The following is a 24,948-nucleotide window of genomic DNA, read 5'->3' as shown; positions in this document are numbered from 1 at the left end:
TCCCTCTCCCTTCCTCTCTGTAAAAAAATCAATAAAATATATTTTAAAAAATTTTTTTAAAAAGTATCTAATTATCCAATTCTCATGGACTATTTTTATCATTACTCACACAAGTGGAAATCTCCATTGTCTGAAAACTACAAACTATTTTCACTATTCTTTTAGGCCAAATAATGTCAAACACAAAGGAGCTAACCTAATTAAATAAATTTCAATTTAAGAGCTAAGAATTTTCAGATTCAAATTTATTTTGGAAAAGTGACTGTGACTTAGAGGGGATGGCTGAAAAAGTAAATCAGAAACAACATACTGTATTAACACTTATGGAACACTAGAGGCCCGTGCACCAGAGGGGTCCCTCAGCCTGGCCTGCGGGATTGGGCCAAAACCGATTCCCCGACATCCCCCAAGGGGTCCCAGATTGCGAGAGGGTGCAGGCCAGGCTGAGGGACCCCACCAGTGCACGATCAGGGCTGGGGAGAGACACCAGTGGTTGGCCAGCCGGGGAGGGACCGCAGGAGGGTTCCAGGGCATGTCCAGCCCGTCTTGCTCAGTCCCGATCAGCTGGACCCAGCAGCAAGCTAACCTACCGGTAGGAGTGTCTGACCCCTGGTGGTCAGTGCACGTCATAGCACTGGTCAAACAGTCGACTTATGACCCCTGGTGGTCAGTGCACATCATAGCGAGCAGTTGAGCAGCCTTAGCATATCATTAGCATATTACGCTTTGATTGGTTGAAGGGACAACCAGACAACTGGACAACCGGACACTTAGCATATTAGGCTTTTATTATATAGGATATGTATAATGAACCTAGAAATTCATATTTACAATGAACGATGATTAACATGCCTCCCCAATTTGGATAAGGTACCCTTGTAATGTGCTTTTCTTTCATAAAACTCAACACATTTCTAGTACTTGCCTAATGTCATATTTCCTCTAAGACTGTAACCTCTAAGCAGGTAGGAGCCAGGTCTTTACTGCCAACAATAGTGTCCACACTGCATGGCATATAGTAGGCATTCAATAAATATTCGTGGCCACAGTTCTCAAACTGCACCAATGTGCCCCAGAATGCTACAACAAACTCAGAGGGTTATCATGAGAATTTTTTTTAAAATATATTTTATTGATTTTTTACAGAGAGGAAGGGAGAGAGATAGAGAGTTAGAAACATCGATGAGAGAGAAACATCGATCAGCTGCCTCCTGCACATCTCCCACTGGGGATGTGCCTGCAACCCAGGTACATGCCCTTGACCGGAATCGAACCTGGGACCCTTCAGTCCGCAGCCCGACGCTCTATCCACTGAGCCAAACCGGTTTCGGCCATGAGAATTTTTAAGATAAAATTCACAGAGAAATACATCTGTTGGACACCTTGCAAAATTGTTCAGTGTCATTAGATCAGTTAGATCTCACTACATTCCTTTCAAAGCCATCATTATTTTTGCAAACTTAGGTTTTAGTGGTTGCTATGATAAAAAGCAGGTACTGAGCCCTGGCCGGTTTGGCTCAGTAGATAGAGCATCGGCCTGCGGACTGAAGGGTCCCTGGTTTGATTCTGGTCAAGGGCACATGCCTGGGTTGCGGGCTTGATCCCCAGTGCGGGGCGTGCAGGAGGCAGCCGATCGATGATTGTCTGTCATCATTGATGTTTCTATCTCTCCCTCTCCCTTCCTCTCTGAAATCAATAAAAATATATTTTAAAAAAGCAGGTACTGAATCAAAATCAATAAAGAAATGGTTATGAGGGTGGCAGTATCCAATTTGATTCCAAGGTCTGAGCAGTTGTACAGTATCCAATATGCACATATTTTCTAGTAGTCAGTAACTGTGATGATTTAAAACTGTATTTTCAGAAACAGATATATAAGTTAATGCCCATGGAAAAACCACATTATAGAAACTCTGAAGTGAATATTCTCATTAAATGAATCTTCACTTAACATCCCAATTTTGTTTTGCAATTTATGTTTTCAGACGTTGAGCTTTCTCTAACAGCAACACAGCTTCTCTTGCATTTGAATGTTTAGTATTTTCAAAAGCATATCTACACTTATCTTCTTTTATCCTCATAATCTCCCCTTAAGAGACAATGCAGAGTGAAATAAACTTGATCTCTTTTAAAAAACATTACAATAATTTTGTAATAAGAGCCTACCATCCATGAACAGACAGGAACTTTCTTGAAGTATTTCTCTTTAAATTTGTCCTTAACAAAAACTTTGTATATAAAATTTACTCTATAAAAATAGTAATCCCAACTTAAATTATGTTTGTGATATTGATTCTGTAAGAAGTTATATTTCACACAGTCTACTAATAGTACTTAAGTCTCTATCAAATGAGAGACTTTTAGCTGGTTATATAAGCAAAGGTTCCAAAAGTTTTTTAAAGTCTATTTTTAGTTCTTAAAGATAATGAGAAAAAAAAACTGTGTAAAAATAACAACTGTTTTGGTTAAATGACCTGTATTATTTTAGTAGACATATGACAAATTTCTTAAATTTGACACCATGTATGGGCCAGAAATTGTTCCCTGTCCAAAAATATGGTCCAAATTGAACAATGTTTCACTTAATTTACCAAGGCCTTATTCTGCATCACTCCCATAATAATGTTCTAAATGAATTTAAATAGATACTACAGAACATTAATAAAGATATGACTATCTTACCATCTACAAACTCTGGGAAAATAATTTATCCTTTCCTATGAGGAAATGAATTATTAGTCTTGAGTTAGGATTAAATATAAGATTATTAAAAATTATTATGTAAACTGTATGTCATACCAAATATAAAGTGAATGTGAAAGTTGACCAGCATGAAAGTGAGTTTTTGTAAAATATACAATGTCCCAACCCAAACAATATTATAACAAATGACAAGCTGGAAAAGGTATCCATTAAATCACCAAAACATAAAGTACTATTTTAAAATACTGAATTATTTGAAGGTGAAAACAAAAGATCAGTAACTTCTACACCTGCATGATACATGCAGACATGGTTGGAAGATTCCCTAATTCAGTTTTGGTAAATCTCTGGAAATATTTTATTTTATGATTTATTTATTTTCCTCAGTAATCCACATGGTCCAAGGCATTAGCCAGGCATGGGCACAGACCTAAAGCCAAGCTGGGATAAACAAGGAGTTTTTCTGTCCCTGGCTGATTCAAGACAAGTATCACCAAACCAGGTGCCACTCTACCCAGGTAAAGGACATCTGAAGATACTTTAGAACCACATGACAGTTATTTTATTTTCAAAAATGTGTAGGAATACAATAAGTACATTAGAAAAAATATATAAAGCAAAAATTAAAATTTCAAATGTCCTAAAATAAAAAAATAACCCTTCTCAATCACCTTTTTAAATTGTTAAAACTCGAATGACTTAAAACCATGTACACAAAGTATATATTTTGAGCTTTCTTTTAAGATAACCAAAAACACTATTACATACTATATACACAATGGCAAAGTTATTGTGAGGACCAAGTTAATTCCAGACAACTAGAATTATTCATACAACTAGTGCAAATTCCTTGAAGGTAGGGCTGTGTCTTAATTTGATTTTGCATTCTTAGTGCTCACCTAGTGCTTAGCACTTTGTAGGTACATGTTAGTTGAATGAGTGAATAAAAAGATAAATACACATAATATACAGATATTTCACATTCTGAAAAACTTTCCAGTGTATTAATCATTTGACTTAACATGAAACAAATCAAAGTGCAATAACGCCTTAATGCAGAACATACCTCAATTTGCATCTTTAGGTGTGTCTTGAAGTTTGATAACAAAGTAAGAAATATGGAAAGGGAAAGCTCAAAAACCTCTGGCACAGAAGAGACTCCATTTTTTGAGAGTGCAACACACAGATACTGCTTAATAGCATTAATAAACATCTCATTTGTCCTGAAAACAGGTCCTGCATTCTGCAGAATGGATAGAAGTAACTGCAATGAAAGAATCTTGGATCGTAACTCATGAGACCTAAAATGTAAAAAAAAGAAGGCATAGTGTATAGACAAGTTAACATTATGGTAATAATAGGTTATTCCTAAGATATTTCCTGGTACCATATAATTTCACAAACTTTTAAATAAAGAAGAACAGAAAACTCTACAACATAAAAAAAAAACAAGAAACTACAGTACATGAATAAGCTCAAACACTAATAATGGGTAGTTTCATTGATGTACCACAAAATTTCACAAACTTCCAAAATGGGAAAACAATCATTCATAATTTTTAACACCAACCTATTGTTCCCTTGAACAAAAAAATAATTTCAAGATTTATGACTTGTTCCTTTCTTTCAAAAGCATGCTTCACTTTTTAGAAATAATAATTAACTTCTCAGATTAGGTGCCATCCTTAATATATAATAGGTCCAATGTACTTTCTTCCTAGTTATACTATTCAAAAATCTTAAACACTAAGTTTTGGTTGCATAACTTCAAGGTTACTTTTTAAGGAACCATTTTATTTTCTCTTTTGACATATATACAAAGAAGCTTTTAGAACATTTATATCCCTTAATAGCTTACCAACTTACCCTAAATATTTTTATAGTAAAAAACTAAAAACCACATTTTTAACTTAAAATTTTTTTCTGATCAGTACACTATGCTATAATTCTGATCACTATCCAGAATTTTAGTAATCAGATTTCACAAATACATTTTTTCTCTCATTGAAACAGACCTCTGAAGCTCATCAAACTAGGGAGGATCTAACCCGGGCAACTTCTCAAATGCAGGATACACTTAAATGCTCTAGCAGCTGGTTCTTTTATTTTTTCATTCCAAATGCTATATTCAGTCACATTTATACCATATAGTAAATTTAATTGATCTTCATTTCTACCTTAAAAATGTCATGGTTAGGAGTGTCAAGTGATTTAAAAAAGTAAGAAACTCTAACAAGGAATATTTAATTTAATGTAAATGGAATCACAAAAATATTACCATCTTTGAAATAAAACCAGAACCAGTAATATCATGGCTCATTATGACAATCATGTTTCCAAGATGTCTATGCTTTTGAATCTAATAACATATGCAGCAAATTCAGTATTACAAAAAAAAAAGCTCAGATACAGGAAGTTAGGAACAACTAGAGCTAAAACTTTGAGTAGCTATAGGAAAATATGGAGTGGGCCAAGTTATCTCCCATTCGTATTGAAGCCTTCCAAGGTTTACAAACTACTACACTTCCTAGTCTGGCTCACATTTATCATACTTTTTGCTCAGTTCTACTAGTAAACAAAATTTAGTTATAACACATGATTTTTTGTTATAAGAATGTTTTCTCTTGCCCTGGCCAGGTAGCTCAGTTGGTTAGAGCATCCTCCTGACATACCAAGGCTGCAGGTTTGATCCCTGGTCAGGGCACATACAAACCAATGTTTCTTTCTCACTCTCTTTTCCTCTCTCTCTAAAATCAATCAATACATTTTTTTTTTAAGAGAATGCTTTCTCTTTGTATCCCCCAGCATCTAACAAAATGCCTTGTACATAGTATGTGCTCAAAATAATTCATGGATTTATTCATGTACTCAAATATTTATTAAATATCTACAATGTATAAGGCATTAATGAATGAAGCAGTGATCAAATGATTGTCCTATGACACAATAGCATTTACTTTTATTACTATTATTTTATTAAAATAATAAACTTTATTATATTATTTTTATTAATTTTAGAGAGAAGAAGGGAGAAGGACAGAGACATCGATCATCTGCCTTCTGCCTTCTGCACGCCCCCTACTGGGGATTGAGCCTGAAACCCAAGCATGTGTCCTGACTGGGAATCGAACTGTGACTTCCTGGTTCATGGGCCAATGCTCAACCACTGAGCCACACTGGCTGGGCAGCATATACTTTTGATATGCAAAAGAGCCTGGAAATTTCAGTTCTGCAGTTTTTCATGGGATAGTTTCAAATTATAATCCAACTTAAAAGAACACTTCCTGGATCACAAAGTATAGAGAGAAGCAAAGACAAAAAAGAAAATTATATAAATACAAAAGCTCATTAATTTTGGCAAAAAAACCACTCAAGCTAGAAAACCATAAATTCTCTTTTGGAAAGACAACAGTTTCTAGGAGGTGAAAATGTGATCTCTTTCAGTATTCAATTCCAAAGATTAGATCCTGATGGTCAAAAAGGTCTTTTTAAATGTACAAACAATATTTCCTAATATTTGGTTTAAGCCCACTAAGTAGAAGGATAGTTAATTTACATTATTCCTCATAAGAGCAGCTCTCCAAAAACTAGATTACTCTTTTTTTTCAGGGCTAACTAAATACTCTCCCCCACATAGTATTCCTCAAAATTCATATATTTTCTTTTGTTCTTTTAATTCTTAGCATTTTAAACAATTCCCTCTTTTCTGTTTCTAATAAACATTTTTTATATTTGATTTGAGAAAACTAAACATCTAAAGCTTTTATAGCCAATACATTTTTAAATCATGGTAAAAATGGCCTTCAGTAATAACACCAAATTCTTATGTTATATCATCCTTAAAGTAAGTCTTCATCAATTCAGAACGAGATCTCAAAATTGTCAATTTTTGAATAAGAAAGTTATTTCTCTCCTCAATGAGAATAAGAAATTTTAAAAAATTTAAATATCCTATACAATAAAAAGGTAATATGCAAATTGACTGAAAGGTAGAACAACCGGTCACTATGACTCGCACTGACCACCAGAGGGCAGATGCTCAATGCAGGAGCTGCCTCCTGGTGGTCTCAGTGTGCTCCCACAGGGAGAGCGCCGCTCAGCCAGAAGTCAGCTCATGGCGGGCGAGTGCTGCAGCAGTGGTAGGAGCCTCTCCCGCCTCCGTGGCAGCACTAAGGATGTCCAACTGACGGCTTAGATCCACTCCAGGGAGCGGGCCTAAGCTGTCAGTCGGACATCCCTGAGGGCTCCCGGACTGCGAGAGGGCACAGACCGTGCTGAGGGACACCCCCCACCACCACCAGTGCATGAATTTCGTGCACCGGACCTCTAGTATTCTTATAAAATATATAGGGTATAATTGAGTTTATACTGCACTCTAAGCAACCTTAATTCTTTCTCTGTAGAGTTCGTATTTTCAAAATACAGAATCAATAAATTATATTTCTGACTCTCAGGAGCTGGACCTAAAAAAGATTTTAGAATTTTAGCCTTATGGGCCTAAAAGATGTTTCCCACTGACTCAGTACAATGTTACAAAATAAAACTATAGAAGATTTAGTTTTTATAATAACTGTCTTTAGTCTTTCTTCTTAGTTGACAAAGTAACCAAAATGCTGTGGGGTTTTTTAATGAGGTAGTGTTGCTTACATTTCCCTCATTTCAATATCCCTTTCTCCAAGTCACTCAGGCCTTCTCCAAGGTTCTTTCCCCAGAAAAGTTCTGCCTCTCTAATAACTCCCAAACTCAATCTCAAGCAGAAATTAGTTACACTTGAATCAGATGAAATGGAAGATACTACTTTAAAAAATGGCAGTTTCCTACAGTTTTAATGACTGATGAGAATCAGACAGAGACTCCTATTGCAAAGTACCTCCTGTTCCCCATGAAGAAAGGTATCATCACATTTTTCAGACCTTAATGAATATATATTATGACTTTCAAAAAATCTTTATTGTTGAAAGTATTACAGATGTCTTCTTTTATATTATGACTTTTAAGATTTATTTCTCTTAATAAATCAACTGGTAGTTTTCAGAGCCTAGCATGAGGCTACATGTAACAGAGCTACATTAGCTCCAAAGTTACTTACAAATTGAAATAGGAATTCACTCAACCAGTCAGTATTTACTGTACCAGATACAATTCTATGCTTTTGGTATGCTCTAAGTTATCTAACAGTTTTGGAACACTCAGTTTTTAAATATATATAAATATATTTTGAGGATCCTACAGGACAAGTGGAACAAAAGAAAAGTCAAAGACTATCTTGGAATACATTTTGAGCTTTAAAATTGTATTTGTTAGGCAGAACAGCTAATGACTTACTTTGGATCTGGCGGTCCATCTGACAGCGGTTTCATTGACAGTTTACACAATGACCTGAATACTAGAAAGGCATCCTTTTGTAAAATGTGGGAAAACTTAGCACCAGGTGAAGGTCCTGAAGAATTTCCAGATTCCTAAACAAGTTAACATAGTATGCAAATAAGTGTATTTGCCAGTGTAAAATCATTTCAGCCTTTTATACATTTTGTTCAATTCAGTAATAGGTGAGGTTCTATTGGAAGGGAAACCATATGAGGAATTTGTCACATTGTTTCTCTGACACTGCGCCCCTATCCTCAACCATTTCCCAGTTCATGTTATTACTAACTAAAACTAGCACATTATGGCCTGACAAGATACTTCATACACAGCCTATGTGTGGTTTCCACTACCTGTCATTGGGTGTTTTGTGATTTTGCACTTTGTGCAGATAAAAATAAGACAATGGAGATTATCAAAGTTTAAAAATTAAACACTGTTTAATTAGCAATGTTTAAAAATTGTTAGCTAATGAAGGTCAACAAGGCCAAGAAAGCTTCCCCCTATGCATGGAGCAATGATTTAAGATAGCCCTTATCCTTTAGGATAAGAATAAAAACACAAAATATAGGGTAGAAAAAACAGAGGAACTGCAACTACCATGGTATGGATTTCATTGTCGCCCTGAACAAAGGTAAGATGAAGTTTCCTAGATTTCTAAAAGTTTTTCCCCTTCCTATGATACTAGAATTATCCTATGAATATGTGATAAGAATTCCTCTTTTTAAAAGTAATTTCCATGGGGCAGGGTTAGGGAAGTTGTGAACACCACTGACAAACACTGTAAAATTAAAAATTTAGCTATCAATTTATTAAGGAAATAAACTGCTTTGATTTATATCAATGGGAAAAAAACACCCAAGTTTTTATTTCTTCAAACTGAAATCAGTCAGCATTATCACCTAGATATATTTCCCAGCAGGTGCTGGTGACCTATAAATGTGTAAGATTAACAGGAATTTCCCACTCCCATTTATACCTGAGTATCATTGGAAGAGACAGAGAGTCTGTCATCAGGTAAGGATGGTGTATATGCAACAGAAATTGGTGTTCCTGGAATTCCATTTGCTTGAATATTTTCACTGTCGCTACCATCCTCTATAGTTCCAATGTTGCCATCTGCATTTGCATTTATGGTCCTTTCTCCCATATCTACAATGGTAAGAATAAAAAACATACACACACCCCTGACTTAACTTAAGGATATAAAAGCATAGAATATTTAAAATTAAATAGTGGCAGAAAAACAATGTGAAGTAACACATACTGGCACCATTTAAAGGTTAGCATACTTACTAGTAAGTGAATATGCATTTGAAATACATCCAAATATGATTCTTAAGTAGCTCTAGCAATGAAACACAGCTGATGAAAGGTTTAAATGTGTCAAAAAAGAAGCTTACTTTTAGTCCATATCAGCATTTCTTAAACTGGGTTCTAATGAATGCTAATGCCTTAACATGGTACTAGAAATTTCTCAAAAAAATATCCCATTATCAAATAAGAGGGAAATACTGGGAAATAGGTTTCTTTATTATAATATTAATTTGCTAATATACACTGGGCTCTCCAAAAGAGATATAAAATATGCAGTATTTTCAAATTTGTTTTACCATGAGCCCTCTCCCCCTTTAAGAATATCTATTAATACTTCTAATAACATATTTCTTAGAACATTACTATGAAAATAATGGCCTATACCCCCGAACTTTTTTCAGTATGTCACTCTAAATCATCATACTTGTAATTACTATAAACATAAATAAATGACTTCTGATAATACAAACATAGATAATGCAAATAATACCAAGTTTCAGTACCACTCTAAGGTGTGATGTGTATTTCTTTTAAAAGGAACACATACGTGTCTATGGCCATAACTCAGTAGCTATCTCAAGACACTGCTTCTTTCATGCTACCCATTAAAAGAAAACTATAAGCATGCATGATGGAAACATACTGATTGTGTGTGTGTGTGTGGGGGGGGGCAGTGCCTGGGGACGGAGGGTAGAGGTATAAGAGGGTATATGGAGGATAAATGGTGATGGGGGTAAAAAAAATAAAGAAAAATATAAATGAGATATAAAATCTCAAAAAAAATTAAAATTTAAAAAAGGGAAAAATAATTGTATCAAAACATCCCAGTGTTTGGAAGGATCAAATGAGTAAATGCAAGTAAAGCATATAAAAGCACTTAATAGAGTTAGATATTATTATTCTCCATTGTTTTCTCCTTTAACTGTCCCCTAAACATAAGTGCAAACTTCTGTTTTAAAGGTGCTGAATGAAGCCCACTAATTTACTTTCTCCTTTAACCAATACCACTGAAATTACTAAGAAAAATATAAACAAGAGACAAAATCTTTAATAGCACAGGAAAACTAAGAAGGGTATGATCAATGGGCCAAAATCTTAAGAGGAAATTCTAGAAAATAGGACAGGTCAGATAATTTAATCCTATTTCTAGAAGTATATGTAGCAAAGTACTATGCTAGTCCTGTGCAAGATACCATGAATTACATGTTTCAGTGGACTTCTATAATCAAAAATATTTAAATATATTTTCTACACACACACACACACACACACACATTTGAGGAAGATGTTATATTTTTGCCCTTTTTAATCCACACATTGTAAAAATAATTTTCACAGTCAGATGAAATACTGTAAGACAGAATACACTAATTCCTAGTGGAATACACTACCTCCAACAACAATGTTCACCATTTCTTCTACAATGCTCTGTACAATGTCTTGTGGCTTTTCCTCACAGTCATGGTTTTCTCCATCATATAATATGTCATTTTTAGATAATGCTTTAAAAAGAAAACATTATTTCATTTTAGAAACTATTACAAAACATAATGAAAAGCTTTCTTTTAAAAATTAATAAAAGGAAAAATCAAATAGATAAATGAAACTAGAAGCAATACATGTTAAACCAAAATTTATAACCAAATCAAAATTTAAAATATAAATTCAAGTCAGTTTCAACAATGATTCATTTGACAAACTATTCATTGACTGCACAACTATGTGAATTTTCTAGATTATTCCTTTAAGAACCAAAACTTTAAAAAGTATTTTAAATGAAACATTTTAAACATGTGCCACACTTTCAAATAACATATTCAATGTAATTAAAGCTTGTTTTGATTAATTAGGCTCCCCAATAACAAGCTCATCACTGTGCTCTAACATAGTGAGCTCCTTGAAGCAGCAAAGATAGGGCCATCTTGCCCTCCACCACTGATTTCCAGCTCTTCTTTACTACTAGTTCCCCAACAAAATTTACATACCCAATGTATAATTTAATTTAAGTAAAAAGGAACTCATTCTCCAACTTAGCATTAATTAAAAACATGTAACTGCCAACCAGAACTTCTGAGCAGTATAAAAGAAACTGATGAAAACCTTAACATTACGGTTAGCTTGTATGGACTATTGTAGATAAAAACAGAATTTCTACTGGTGTTTTTGAAATGTTCAAAATATATCAGGAAGGCTCAGTTAGTACTTGAGGATGGTTGGGGAGCAGTGGTTCTGGGAGCCACTGCTCTTCATCAATGGCTTCAGACTGCATATTAGCTGTTAGTGTTGCTTCTATACCCCCCCCCCCCCCACACCTCCATAAAGAACCACTATTTATAATTCTGGCTTCTGGAAGCCTGCCCACCTCCCTATTGTTCACTGATCTGAAATTACTGTTTGCTGCATTCTACAAAATACTGACTGCCATAATGTGAAGAGCCTATATAATAAAGAGGTAATATGCAAATTAACCCTTACACCCTCACAAGATGGCTGCCTACGACCAGGCCGGCAAGGGGGTTAGTGAGGGACAACCAAATGACTGAACAAGCAGGCTGCGTGGGGGTGACCAGGCCGGCAGGGGGAGTTAGTGAGGGATGACCAAACGACTGAACAGCAGGCTGCGTGGGGCGACCAGGCCAGCAAGGGGGCCGTGAGGGGCAACCAGGCCAACAGGGGGCAGTTGGGGGCGATCAGGCTGGTGGGGGGAGGGGGGAAGTTAGGGGCAACCAGGCTGGCAGGGGGGGCAGTAAGAGGTGATCAGGCTGGCGGGGGGGTGGGGGGAGTTTAGGAGTGACCAGGCCAGCAGGGAGGGGACAGTTGGGGGCTACCTGGCTGGCAGTGGGGGGCAGTTAGGGGTGACTAGGCAGGCAGGGGGGGCAGTTAGGGGCAATCAGGCTGGCATGCAGAGGCAGTGAGGGGCGTCAGGCTGGCTGGAGGGGGCAGTTAGGGGCGACCAGGCAGGCAGGCAGGCAGGTGAGTGATTAGGAGCCAGTGGTCCAGGATTGTGAGAGGGATGTCCTGGGTAGGAGAGGGTGCAGGCTGGGCTGAGGGGAACCCCCACCCATGCACCGGGCCTCTAGTTGGTAAATAAGCATGTCAAATCAGTTACCTTATTTTATTTTTTTTAAAATCCAATAACAATAGCATTTAGTGCCTTCTGTGGATTAAAAACATATAAATGTCTTGACAGATAATTGTTCTACCACCCTTAAGCTTTGTATTTCTGAGCACTAGTTGGCTAAACTTAGCTAGTCTGAAAATTAGAGTTTCAACATAATTGGATATATAGTCATTAAAATGTGCACAAAATGACTAGTGAGTCAAGAGTCAATTCTTATATAAATCATCTAACAGAAATATATTAGAGTGGGTAACATTTATTACATGTAGGAAATGATGAGAGAAGTTGATTATAACGTCCAGCTAGTAAGTGAGTCAAAGCAGGTAATCTAACCCTAGAGCATGCATTTTTAACCAATGGCTCCCAGAAAAAAAAATTCATTTTTATCAGTGGTTGGAAGCCAAAATAATCATGACTATGCCATGGGGAATTATGTCTTATTTATAATTCTATATCCAATAAGGTACCCACAGAGGTGCCTTACACACAGTAAATACAGTAGATTCTTTCATTCCTTGGGTCTCAGCCCACGTTGTTTCTTCTGATGAAAATTTCTTAAATTTTCTAGTTAGCCAATACGTACCCCTATACAACAAGGTTCATCTAAAACATCACTTTCTCTATAAAAGTATGTCCTAACTCTCCTCACCAGAATTACATTATACATGCTACTTTCAGGATATTTATCACATTATGTCTCATTTAAATATGCATGACCATCCAGGCAGGCCACGAACACCCTAAGAGCAACGGCTATATCTTCATTAGCTTTTTAACCCCAAGTTCTAGCACAGTGCCTATGACAGGGTATGTAAATAAATGCTGAAAGCATGGATAACAAAAATAAAGGAAAATATAACACCCCAGCTGTATTAGCGATTAACCCTTTGAATCAGCCCTTTATAAGCTCATAGTGAAAGTACAGGAAATTTTGACAAGGGCAGGAAAGTGTAAATTGTATAAGCAATACAGATTCACTGTTAGCTTGGGTACTGTGAATGCATGCTTGGTTTATCAAAATTATCCCTCTGAAAATAAATAATAAAGTACTATTAAAAATAGTAAAACATCTATTCATGCCAGTGCTGATGTTCATGCCACTATTAGGTTATGGAAAAGATGTGGTTAAAAAAAAAACCAAAAGCTTAAAATATATTACAGAAGTCTTTCCTCAAGGTGAAGTAAAAACACAGATTCAGACAAGCTGTAACGGAGCCTTAACCTTCTTAGTTGCACACACCACACTGGAGAGGAACAGAATCTCCATCATTTTCTGATACCAACCTAAGGAGGCACAAAAGGAACAAGCACACTCCCTGGCAGTTTTATAGAATAGCTAGAATTGAGGACAATGTTTAGAGAGAAAACTGACTTCATGTGACCATTTTTAGAGAAACAAACTTGTAAAATAAATTTTGCAATCTTGTAACCTTTACCTTATAAATTTACTTAGAAAAACTGTCAGAGAACATCTCAAAAAAAATCTTCATGTCAGATGATTACTCAAAATTTTTCTTTTTATATTTAATTTCAGTACTTTTTTGACCATATTTTCTAAATAATATAATCATTTCCAAAATTTTCAGTCACATTCTAGAAAATCTTACTAAATGGGTCTCTTGTTTGCTGTAAAGCTAATTTTAATAAGAAAACTGAAGTTCCTATATAACGTGCTAAGAGATATTTATAACCTTCTTTAGTGACACATATCTCCTCCAAAACAAGTCTATAAATTATACTGCTCATGAGATGCTAATAAATGCATAATATCATTAACAGATAGCTTGTGGGTGAAGTGAAACTAACTTTTACCACCTAGGATAAAGAAAGTCCACAATTACCACCATGTGTCTGATACCTATAAACACATACACTCTTTCCACATTTCTTTACCATACACATTCCTACACTCTTCCCTTCACACACGCACCACCCACCACAACCCCTTCTTAAAAAGATTACTTTCAGCTGCAGTTGCCTGATCAGCTTCAGTCTGTTCATTTTCTGCACTGGAAATATCAGATCCATTTTCAGGTTCTATGTCATCCTGAAGGCTTTTATCCACATCATTTGTATGGGGATCAAGGTCTCTTTCATGTTCTTGGGATATATGATCAACAGTCTGAGGTGGCAGATATCTAAGGTGAGGTGATTCAGGCTCATGATGGCTTACTGGAGACTGCAACAGATGATGATGATGCCGGTGCCTCTCTTTTTCCATTTGTTTGGCTTCCTGCAACTGGGAAGAAATAGAATAATTTCTAATATTTGTAAAATATGTTGTTTCAATTTTGAAGGAATAATGTTACACTGATTACAAATCATAGTCCATCAGAAACAAAGAACATGAAAAATAGTAAAACAAAAACAAGTAACAGTGGTCACTTCTTAGGGGGTAGACAAGAATAGAGATGGAAATCTTTCACTATTTACTAAGCTTGAGTGCAATAAAAATATCAATTCATAAACACTGCCATGAGGATGATGGCAAACACTATCACTCAAATTCTATTTGTGAACAATTAAAAACATATTTTATCCAAAGTCAAGGCAGTAAACCTCAAAACAAAACAATACCACATATCTCCAGTAAGTAGGACTATAAATGAAAGTCATTTTTCTCTACAAACACAAAAGATTTCATTATACATTTCTGTAAACTCTTTCCTGCATTTGATGCTCGTGGTGTTCTATACAATCTCTCTCTTTTTTAAATACTTACTGCTTGGTTTTCCATGCGTGCAAAGATCACATTTAGCATCTGAGTAAGAGTAGCTTTGGCTGTTGTCTGATTGATGAGATTTTTGCTTGCTAGATAGATATTGTAACATGTTCTCACAGCTTGCAGTACAGTTCCTTCATGAATTTCTATGTGTTGAGATGTTACTGCAGTAAGTAATGCCTTAAAAAAAGACAAAGTTAAAGCAATTAAAGCAATTTTCTGCATCTTGAGTTTCAGCACAAAAATGTGAGTATCTTTATATTAAAATTAAAACTTTCAGGCACCATTATCACTTTCAGATATACACTGATAGAATTTTTCGTATGCACTAACAAAATTTCTACCTACTTTGAATGTATCATCAACTGTTAAAATATTTTATGTTTTTCTCATACTGGCAATAAATAGTTCTTACATAATCTTCCCAAACCCAAAACACTAGAAAGCCATTCAATTTTTTTGTTTCAACCCAAGTTTCACTTCAGTATAATTTAGCTTATTAAAATGTACATTAGAACTCTGTCACCGTGAAGCACAGATGTGCTTCATGTATTATAGCTGCTGATTTAGAGTATCAAGTTTGGAGGATACACAATGTGTCTTATTCACTTACAAATTTTTCTGAGATCTTTCTTATAGACTAGACCAGGGGTGGGCAAACTTTTTGACTCAGGGGCCACAATGGGTTCTTAAACTGGACCGGAGGGCCGGAACAAAAGCATGGATGGAGTGTTTGTGTGAACTAATATAAATTCAAAGTAAACATCATTACATAAAAGGGTACGGTCTTTTTTTTTTTTTTTAGTTTTATTCATTTCAAACGGGCCGGATCCAGCCCGCGGGCCGTAGTTTGCCCACGGCTAGACTAGACTCAATAAACGTGCTGTTGTTATTGCTGATGATGTTTACAAAATGTTTTACGATAAAGAATTTAAAATAATACTAAAGTAAATCATCCAATAAAGTAACTTTATGTGAATTGTCTTACATCAGTTTACTTGCAATTTCTCAAAAGCAAAACTCGTTCTTTTGTCCTTTTATGTTGTACAACAGCATTGAGTATATGCTAGATAAGCCATGACTGATTGACATGAAATTGAAATGACAGACCAAACAGACTGGACAGCTTTTTACAATAAAGATATGACTCATGAAGTAAATACAGCTATGAAACTGAAAGACTCAGAAGGGACTACATTCACACATGAAAGAACACTTTACACATGTAAGCAATTTCAAAAGTACTATTAGTACAGGACAATTTTATTGATATATAAACATACCACCACTACCATTAGTGGTAACATTAAGAATTGAATATTTAGCCCTGACCAGTGTGGCTCAGTGGTAGAATGTCGGCCCACAGAGCAAAGGGTCTCAGGTTTGATTCCCGGTCAAGGGCATGTACCTGGGTTGTGGGTTCCCTCTCCGGGGCGCGGGCGGGAAGCAACCAATCAATGCGTCTCTCTCACATCAAGGTCTCTCTCTCTCCCCTTCTTTCTCCACCCATTCCTCTTCTTCCCCCCAACTCTCTCTGAAAAAGCAATGGAAAAAAATATCCTCAGGTGAGGATAAGCAGAAAGAAAAAAAAAAAAAGAAGAAAGAATTCAATATTTATAAGAGACTAAAAACACAACTGAGTGATTTTCTTTAAAAGAGCTTCATCAGCCAGGAATATAGCATAAACCCAGGACAGGGTTTAGCTGAGCAGGTTCAGCAGATGGGTAGGTGCAAGGGAATCAGGAAAACTAGTACATAAGGAGTCCACCTGGCGAAGCAGGGTCTAGAAGGAAGACTACAAGGGGTCGGGCAGTACAGAAGAAACTACAGGGGTCATGGGGCCCTCACATGGAACCCTAAAGCTCAAAAGATGCAGTATGTTTGGTAAACATGACAGAAACTGAAACTCTCTGAAAGATGCTGGGATCCCAAGCCTAAATTGAGATCCTCAAAATAAAATATTTGAAAATATAGTCTTCTAATGAACTCTTGGCATTCAACAACAAAATCCCAATATAGGATCTAAAAAGCACCCCAAAAACCTCTATTATACCGAGAAAGCACATAAAATGACCTTTCTAAATATTTTCCAAGGTAAAAGGCTTTTTAAAAATACAGATTAAAAATAATAAATTCACTTTATATAATTATTTACCTTTATTATTTGCAACTGAACTCCTTCGTCTGTTTGAGGACCTTGGAAACAGCCACAAATTGTTTCTATAATTCTATCAATTAACTTTTTGCCTGGTGTTGTACTATCTGGAGCATTGCCAGTCAAGTGCCCATAAGCAATAAGCTTCTGAAATGGAGAAAGAAAATAAAGAATCTAATTAAGCTAATATGTCTACTAATTAAATATACATTAAAATTACAATATATAATTGAATATATATTAAAATTATTACATAAATCATTAAGGTACAGTCAAAGCCAAGGCTATACCAACTTTTCATGAAGAAAGCTTTATTAGGCCCTAGCTGGTTTGGCTCCATGGATAGAGCTTCGGCCTGCGGGCTGAAGGGTCCCAGGTTTGATACCGGTCAAGGGCATATGCCTGGGTTGCAGTCTCGATCCCCAGTAGGGGGCATGCAGGAGGCAGCCAATCAATGATTCTCTCTCATCACTGATGTTTCTATCTATCTCTCCCTCTCCCTTCCTCTCTGAAATCAATAAAAATATATTAAAAAAAGAAAAAGAAAGCTTTATTAGCTATAAACCTGTGAAATTATTTACACTGCAATTACCATGGAAACAGAACAATAACCACAACAAAACCATCAGGTGAAATTTTGAGAAAGCCAGGCCTTAGAAGTAGTTGTCTCTGATGAATTAGAATAGCTTAATGCTTTCTATCTAAACAGTATTAATACTGCTTTTGTGAAAGCTATCTTCACTCATTTAATAACCCAAAATCTCTTTCCAAATTAGATCTGTGATTAAGAAGAAAACTGAATTTCCATACATTGGCTACAATAAATCACAGATTTGTTAATTCAACATTATCAGTATAGCCCTTGAAGAAAGGCCTCAGATATTATAGTTTTAATTTTTCAAGAAAAACAAGGTGACAAATCAAATAAACTTATCCTTAACCTATCTTAAAAACAAATCAAAAGAATATTGTCTTTTCCACATGACTGAATGACTGAATTGTTAAATAGGTAAAATGAACCAACAGTGAAAACACCTGAAAAGAGTAGGACCTCTAACTCTGGAGGTTTGTCTTACAAATATGTAAGGGAATCCACATAAGTAAAACAGAATAAAAGATTTAAGAAATTTTCCTGACATAAATAAAGGTCAGAGCTAAAGTCCAACAGAAAATATAAATACTAAGCTGTCAATATTAACCTATTGTCTTATATAAATTAGCAGGCATTTAGTAAAACCATTTGCAAATAATGATGCATGTAACATCAGTGGCAGGTTAAAACTATGGTTCTTGTATTTCACTGATGGAAAAACAGACCAAATCAACACTTTCATTATTGATAACCTTAGTAAAGATTCTGTGATTCACTAAACTAATGATTTTTGTTACCCTTAAACTAAAAACATTTTTGCAACTATTATTGTCTCTCTTGAATATAAGCAACCATTTGGTTTCTTACCAAAAAGCATATTAAAAGCTATCATGGAAAATGTCTGAATTATCAATTGTGAGTAATGCTCAGAAACACATTCCAGTTGGATGGTTTTCACCTAAAGCCATTTTATACATACCTGTAAACAATCTAGAGATGTATTAACTATGCGGGGACATCTGGACTGGCAGGCCAATTCAAAGGGTAAAAAGTACTTGTCTGCTTCAATAAAATTTGCCTTTGATTTCACTGGTGGAAGGGTGCTTGATCCAGCTTTTGCTTCTCCATGAGGAGGACTACAGGAAAAAGAGGGGTCTAAATAGAATGCTACATTTATCATATGGATGATAAACTCATATAAAAACACAGAATTTCAGTTCTAAAAGGAAGCTTGCTAAACCAGTTTTCATCTTCCCTTATTATTTCACGAGGAAACCACACCCAGAAATTAAATGATTTGCTACAGATCAAAAACTAGTAGCCAGAGCTGTGACTAAATGCAAGAAAGTAATCATTTACTTTAAATAATTAGTTAGGTTACTAAATATTTAGTAATCTTTCTAAAAGTCTAAGCAAAGACTTCAAAACGTGTCTTATGGTATTTCAGAAATTCCCTTATATATTTATAAGTATGATTAAAAATTTTTTCTTAAAAACCATTTTAAAAATTGATTTTATTTTAAAGATCACATGAAAACTGCCACACTAAAATATAGATAACTTTATTATTATTTTGGCCAAGACTGACAAGTTTGCAAATTATTTTTACTAAAAAAAAAGAAACCCCACTAACCTCTGTTTTTCAGTCTCCACTTTTATTTCCTCTGTAAGGGGGGGGGGAAGCGGGGGGGAAGCAGGGGGAAAGCATACATTAGAAAACTTGACAACAGAACAACAATCATTAAGTAATCTCATTACACGTTATATAAACTAATTTTTAATTTATGTAACAAACTGGGAAGCATACAAATTCAAAAAACAAATACTAAAATTCTATTGCAGCTAAATGCATTAATTTACACAAATTAATTTTATAAAACGATGCAAAAATATACATTAATAACAATAAGAATGGTATAACTGCAGATTTAATTCCCAAAGCATTTCCTTTTCTCAAAGTTTTTGTGTGTGTGTGAGTGTTTTTTGGTCAAGGAACTATTTATATGAACCAGAAGCATTAATATTAAGAACAGATTATTATGTATGCTGTATTGAAGTCACAGAATATAAGGCACAGGTTGGGTGAGGGAAAAGAACCTCAATACACCGCTCTTGTGACGACTTCAAGGAGATTATCAGGCAAAATCTATAACTTCCTGACCATGTACAAATGATATTTAACCATTTTTTTCTACTTATGACTATACAAGACACTGCAAAATACATATATCTAATTTAATAGGAAAACTTCCCTTCAGTGTTTATAAGGGGTCAGAAAAAGCCATGCAGCCCCTGCTTCAATTTCTTAGAATGCTGGGTCTCCAGACACCCACTCTTGGAACCCAAGGCCCTGATGTGAGAAGCCCCAAGCCACATGGAGACCACATGTAAGTGGTTCAGTCAAGAATCCCAGCTGAGCTCAGCTTTCAAGTCATCACAGCCCAGGAGGCAGATATGTGAGTGAATGAAGAAACCTCCAGAGGATTCCAGTTCCTAGACATTCACATCTCCAGTCACCTGAGTCTTCCAGCTGAGGCCCCAGACACTGGAACAGCAACATGCCCCATATGAATTCCTGACACAGAATCTGTGAGCGTAATAAAATGATCACTGTGTTACACCACTAACTCCTAGGTGGCTTATTACACAGCAGTAAATAATTGGAACAGAAAGAGTTAAGGAGGCATGAGGAGGTTTGAAATAATGCGCTGGCAAATGGGAGAGAGATATGAGAAGCACAAAAGCACTGCCAGGGACATGAAGTTAGTCTCATGCTCTACGAGCTTGGATAAGTAAACTGTTAGCCCCAGAGCAAGGATGATGGGCCAGGTACAGAAAGTCACCAGGGCAGAAAGCCCTGAATGCCTAGCAAGGGGCAAAACAAGAACCTCCCCGCAGGGTAACCTATCCTCCCCTAGCATATCACTGGTCATGTGGTTTGGACCTGTGATCTTTCATATTGCTGGTCAGGTGGTTTAGACCCCCCCTGACTTTTTCCTCCCTAAAGATAACATCTAGGCCTCAGCTATATTTCAGCTCCAGGCCCAGAAAAGCAGCAAAAACAGACAAATGGCACCATGGCTGCCTCAGGACCAGCTACATTGAGTAATGACCCCTTGGCACTGACGAATCACTGGAGACCAGGACCTTCCAGGTGAAAGAGCACACCTGGAAAGCTGATAACTATTCTATTAAGACTCCCCTAAGACTTCCCCTAAGATTTCCACCTGTAATAGAGATAAATAGGCTCAGGACAAAAAACCCAGTATACATTCTCCCTCCAAGGAGCACACCTGTGTGATCCCCCCCACAGGTACGTATCACCCAGACTCTAAGGAGCCCCAAGAGACTTGCAACCAGGGAAGCAACGGGCAGCAGGCAGCTATTCCTGGGCTAACCCCTCCCCCCAAACCTGTGTAGCCCTTGCCTTTGAATATCCCCATCTCCCATCTCCTTTTCCTTAAATAAATTCATTTTTTTCAGTCACCATCTGAGATAGCTATTTAGCCTGCCCGTGCAGCACCTAATTTAACCTTTCAGAAACAAGATGGTTAAGAAGTATTGTGCTTCACTGCAACAAAAAAAGATACCTAGGAATAAACTTAACTAAGGAGGTAAAAGACGTGTACTCAGAAAACTACAGGACGTTGAAAAAAGAGATAAAGATCTAAACAAGTGGAAGGATATACCGTGTTCATGGATTGATATAATCAACATCATTAAAATGTCCATACTACTCAAAGCAATCTATAGATTCAATGCAATCCCTATTAAAATACCAACGGCATTTCACAGACCTAGAACAAACTCTCCAAAAATTTATATGGAAAAAATAAAGACCCTGAATAGCCACAGCAATCCTGAGAAAGAACAACAAAGTTGGAGGGATCACAATACCAGATATCTAGCTATATTACAAAGCCATTGTTCTCAAAACAGCCTGGTACTGGCACAAGAAAGACATATAGACCAATGGAACAGAGAACCCAGAAATTGACCCAAGTCATTATGCTCAATTAATATTTGACAGAGACAAGAGCATACAATAGAGTCAAGACAGTCTCTTCAATAAATGGTGTTGGGAAAATTGGATAGATACATGCAAAAAAATGAAACTAAACCACCAACTTACACCATACACAAAAATAAACTCAAAATGGATAAAAGGACTTAAGCGTAAAACAGGAAACCATAAAAATCTTAGAAGAATCCATAGGCAGCAAAATATGAGACATATCTTGTAGCATTATCTTTACCAATGCATTTCCTAGGACAATGGAAACTAAAGAGAAAATAAACAAATGGGACTACAACAAAATAAAAAGCTTCTACAAAGCAAAAGAAACCATCAACAAAACAAGAGAGCCCACTGCATAGGAGAACATATTTGACAATGTTACATCCGACAGGGTTTAATCTCCAAAATTCACAGGGCACTTATACAATTTAACAAGAGGAAGATAAACAATACAATTAAAAAATGGGCAAAGGACCTAAATAGACACTTTTTGAAAGTGGACATATACAGAAGGCCAAGAGACATATGAAAACACTAGAGGCCTGGTGCATGAAATTTGTACACGGGGTTGGGAGGTCCCTTAGCCTGACCTGCACCCTCTCCAATCTGGGAGCCCTCAGGGGATGTCCTACTGACGGCTTAGGCCCACTCCCCGTGGTTCTCTGCTCTCTGCGGACCTGCCTGCTCGACGTCACTGCAGGCCTTGCAGTCTGCTCTCTGCGGGGGCCTGCTTGCCCCTTGGCACTGTGGTGAGGGGCAAGCAGTGCCCTGCTGTGTGCTCACCCTGGGGGACTGGGGCACTGCTGTGTGCTGCCCACAGGGGACTGGGATGCTGCTTGCCCTTTGGCGCCACGGTGAGGGGCAAGCAGTGCCCTGCTGTCTGCTCGCTGTGGGGGACTGGGGCGCTGCTTGCCCCTTGCCCCCGTGGGGAGGGCTTAAAGGACTGAGGGACTCCAGTGGTGCGAGGGGACTGGGCGCCGCCATCTTGAGCTTATGGGCGCCACCATCTTTGTTGCGAAGTGACGGTCAATTTGCATATTATGTCTTTATTAGATAGGATGCTCAAAGTCACTAATCATCTGAGAGATGCAAATCAAAACGACAATGAGGTACCATCTCACACCTGTCAGAATGGCTATCAACAAATCAACAAACAACAAGTGCTGATAAGGATGCATAGAAAAAGGAATCCTCATGTACTGCTGGTGGGAATGCAGACTGGTGCAGCCACTATGGAAAACAGTATGGTATTTCCTCAAAAAATTAAAAATGGAACTCCCATTTCACCCAGTAATCCCACTTCTAGGAATATATCCCAAGAAATCAGAAACACCAATCAGAAAGGATATATGCACCCCTATGTTCACAGCAGCACAATTTATAATAGCTAAGATTTGTAAACAGCCTAAGTGCCTATCAGATGAATGGATTAAAAAACGGTGGTACACATACACAATGGAATGCTTATTGATTTGAGAAAGATGGAGAGAGATGGAGAGTGAGACAGAACAAGACAGAGCAAGACAGAGCGAGAGAAAGTGAGAGAGAAAGGCATCCTCAAGAAATTAAAAATTGACTACCATATATGATCTAGCAATTCCACTTCTGGGTATATATCCAAAGGAAACAAAATCATTATCTTGGAGAGAGATTTGTACTTCCATGTTCATATTATCCATAATAGCCAAGATATACAACAATCTAAGTGTCCATCAACAGATGAATGGAGCCCTAGCTGGTTTAGCACAGTTAGATAGAGCGTCAGCTGTGGATTGAAGGGTCCTGAGTTCGATTCTAGTCAAGGGCACATGCCCAGGTTGCGGGGCTCAATCCCCAGTAGGGGGCAAACAGGAGGCAGCTGATCAATGTTTCTCTCTCATTAATGATCTTTCTCTCTTTCCCTCTCCCTTCCTTTCTGAAAACAATAAAAATATATTAAAAAGAACCAAGACCAGATGAATGGATAAAGAAGATGTGAGATACACACACACACACACACACACACACACACACAGTATTTCTCAGCCTTGTGGCAACATGCATGATCATAGAAGGCATTATGCTAAGTGAAATAAGCCAGACAGAGAAAAACAAATACTGCATGGTATCACTTTTTTGTGGAATCTAAAAAACCAAAATCATAGGAATAGACAGCAGAATGGCAGCTGCTACGGGCTGGAGAAGGGGTGTGTGCTTACGAGGGCAAAAGGGAGAGGTTAGTAAAAGGATACAAATTTTCAGTTATAAGATTAATAAAGTCTGAGAATTTGATACATAACATGATTAGAGTTGATAACACTGTATTGTATAACTGAAATTTGCTAAGAGTAGAACTTAAGTGTTCTCACCAATTTCATAATATTGTTTTTTTAATAGAAACAAAAACTCAAACCTAAGATCCCATCTTAAGAAAGTAGAAAAAGGGCAGAAAGAAACAATAAAACCATGAGATGAAATTGAAAACAGAAAAACAATGTTAAAAAATGTCTAAAAATAAAAAGCTGTTCTTTAGAAAGATAAAAAAAACTGACAAACCTCTAGGATGGAAAAGAAAAGACACAAGTTACCAATATCTAAAATAAAATAGGGGCCGAAACCGGTTTGGCTCAGTGGATAGAGCGTCGGCCTGTGGACTGAAGGGTCCCGGGTTCGATTCTGGTCAAGGGCATGTACCTGGGTTGCGGGCACATCCCCAGTGGGAGGTGTGCAGGAGGCAGCTGATCGATGTTTCTCTCTCATTGATGTTTCTAACTCTCTATCTCTCTCCCTTCCTCTCTGTAAAAAAATCAATAAAATATATTTTTAAAAAAATAAATAAATAAAATAGGGTATTACTAAAAACACCAGACATTAAAAGGGACTAATACAAACAATAATATACATATAAATTTGACAAGTGAGATGAAATGGAACTATTCCTTTAAAACTACCACAATTCACCCAATAAGAAATAATT

At 36.7% G+C, this 24,948-nt stretch overlaps 1 protein-coding gene and 1 non-coding gene across 2 annotated transcripts in view; both read right to left on the bottom strand.

Moving 5' to 3' along the window:
* Positions 1-19,729, bottom strand: part of ARFGEF1 (ADP ribosylation factor guanine nucleotide exchange factor 1) — a 68,739-nt gene extending 49,010 nt beyond the window's left edge. Inside the window, 9 exon segments of the mRNA XM_023755498.1 lie at positions 3,770-4,004; positions 8,029-8,162; positions 9,047-9,219; positions 10,776-10,886; positions 14,468-14,744; positions 15,228-15,407; positions 17,383-17,529; positions 18,954-19,110; positions 19,608-19,729. Of these exon segments, the coding sequence (XP_023611266.1) occupies positions 3,770-4,004; positions 8,029-8,162; positions 9,047-9,219; positions 10,776-10,886; positions 14,468-14,744; positions 15,228-15,407; positions 17,383-17,529; positions 18,954-19,110; positions 19,608-19,729 (1,536 nt within the window).
* Positions 3,096-3,231, bottom strand: LOC111826426. The gene has a single exon (XR_002829759.1). It is a non-coding gene; the product is annotated as a small nucleolar RNA SNORA48 (small nucleolar RNA).
* Positions 19,730-24,948: the final 5,219 nt, after the last annotated feature.

The sequence above is a fragment of the Myotis lucifugus genome, unplaced genomic scaffold, assembly GCF_000147115.1.
Source record: "Myotis lucifugus unplaced genomic scaffold, Myoluc2.0 scaffold_77, whole genome shotgun sequence".
Lineage (NCBI taxonomy): Eukaryota > Metazoa > Chordata > Mammalia > Chiroptera > Vespertilionidae > Myotis > Myotis lucifugus.
Note: the sequence above shows the minus strand (reverse complement) of the source record. Positions and strands in the feature narration are given on the sequence as shown.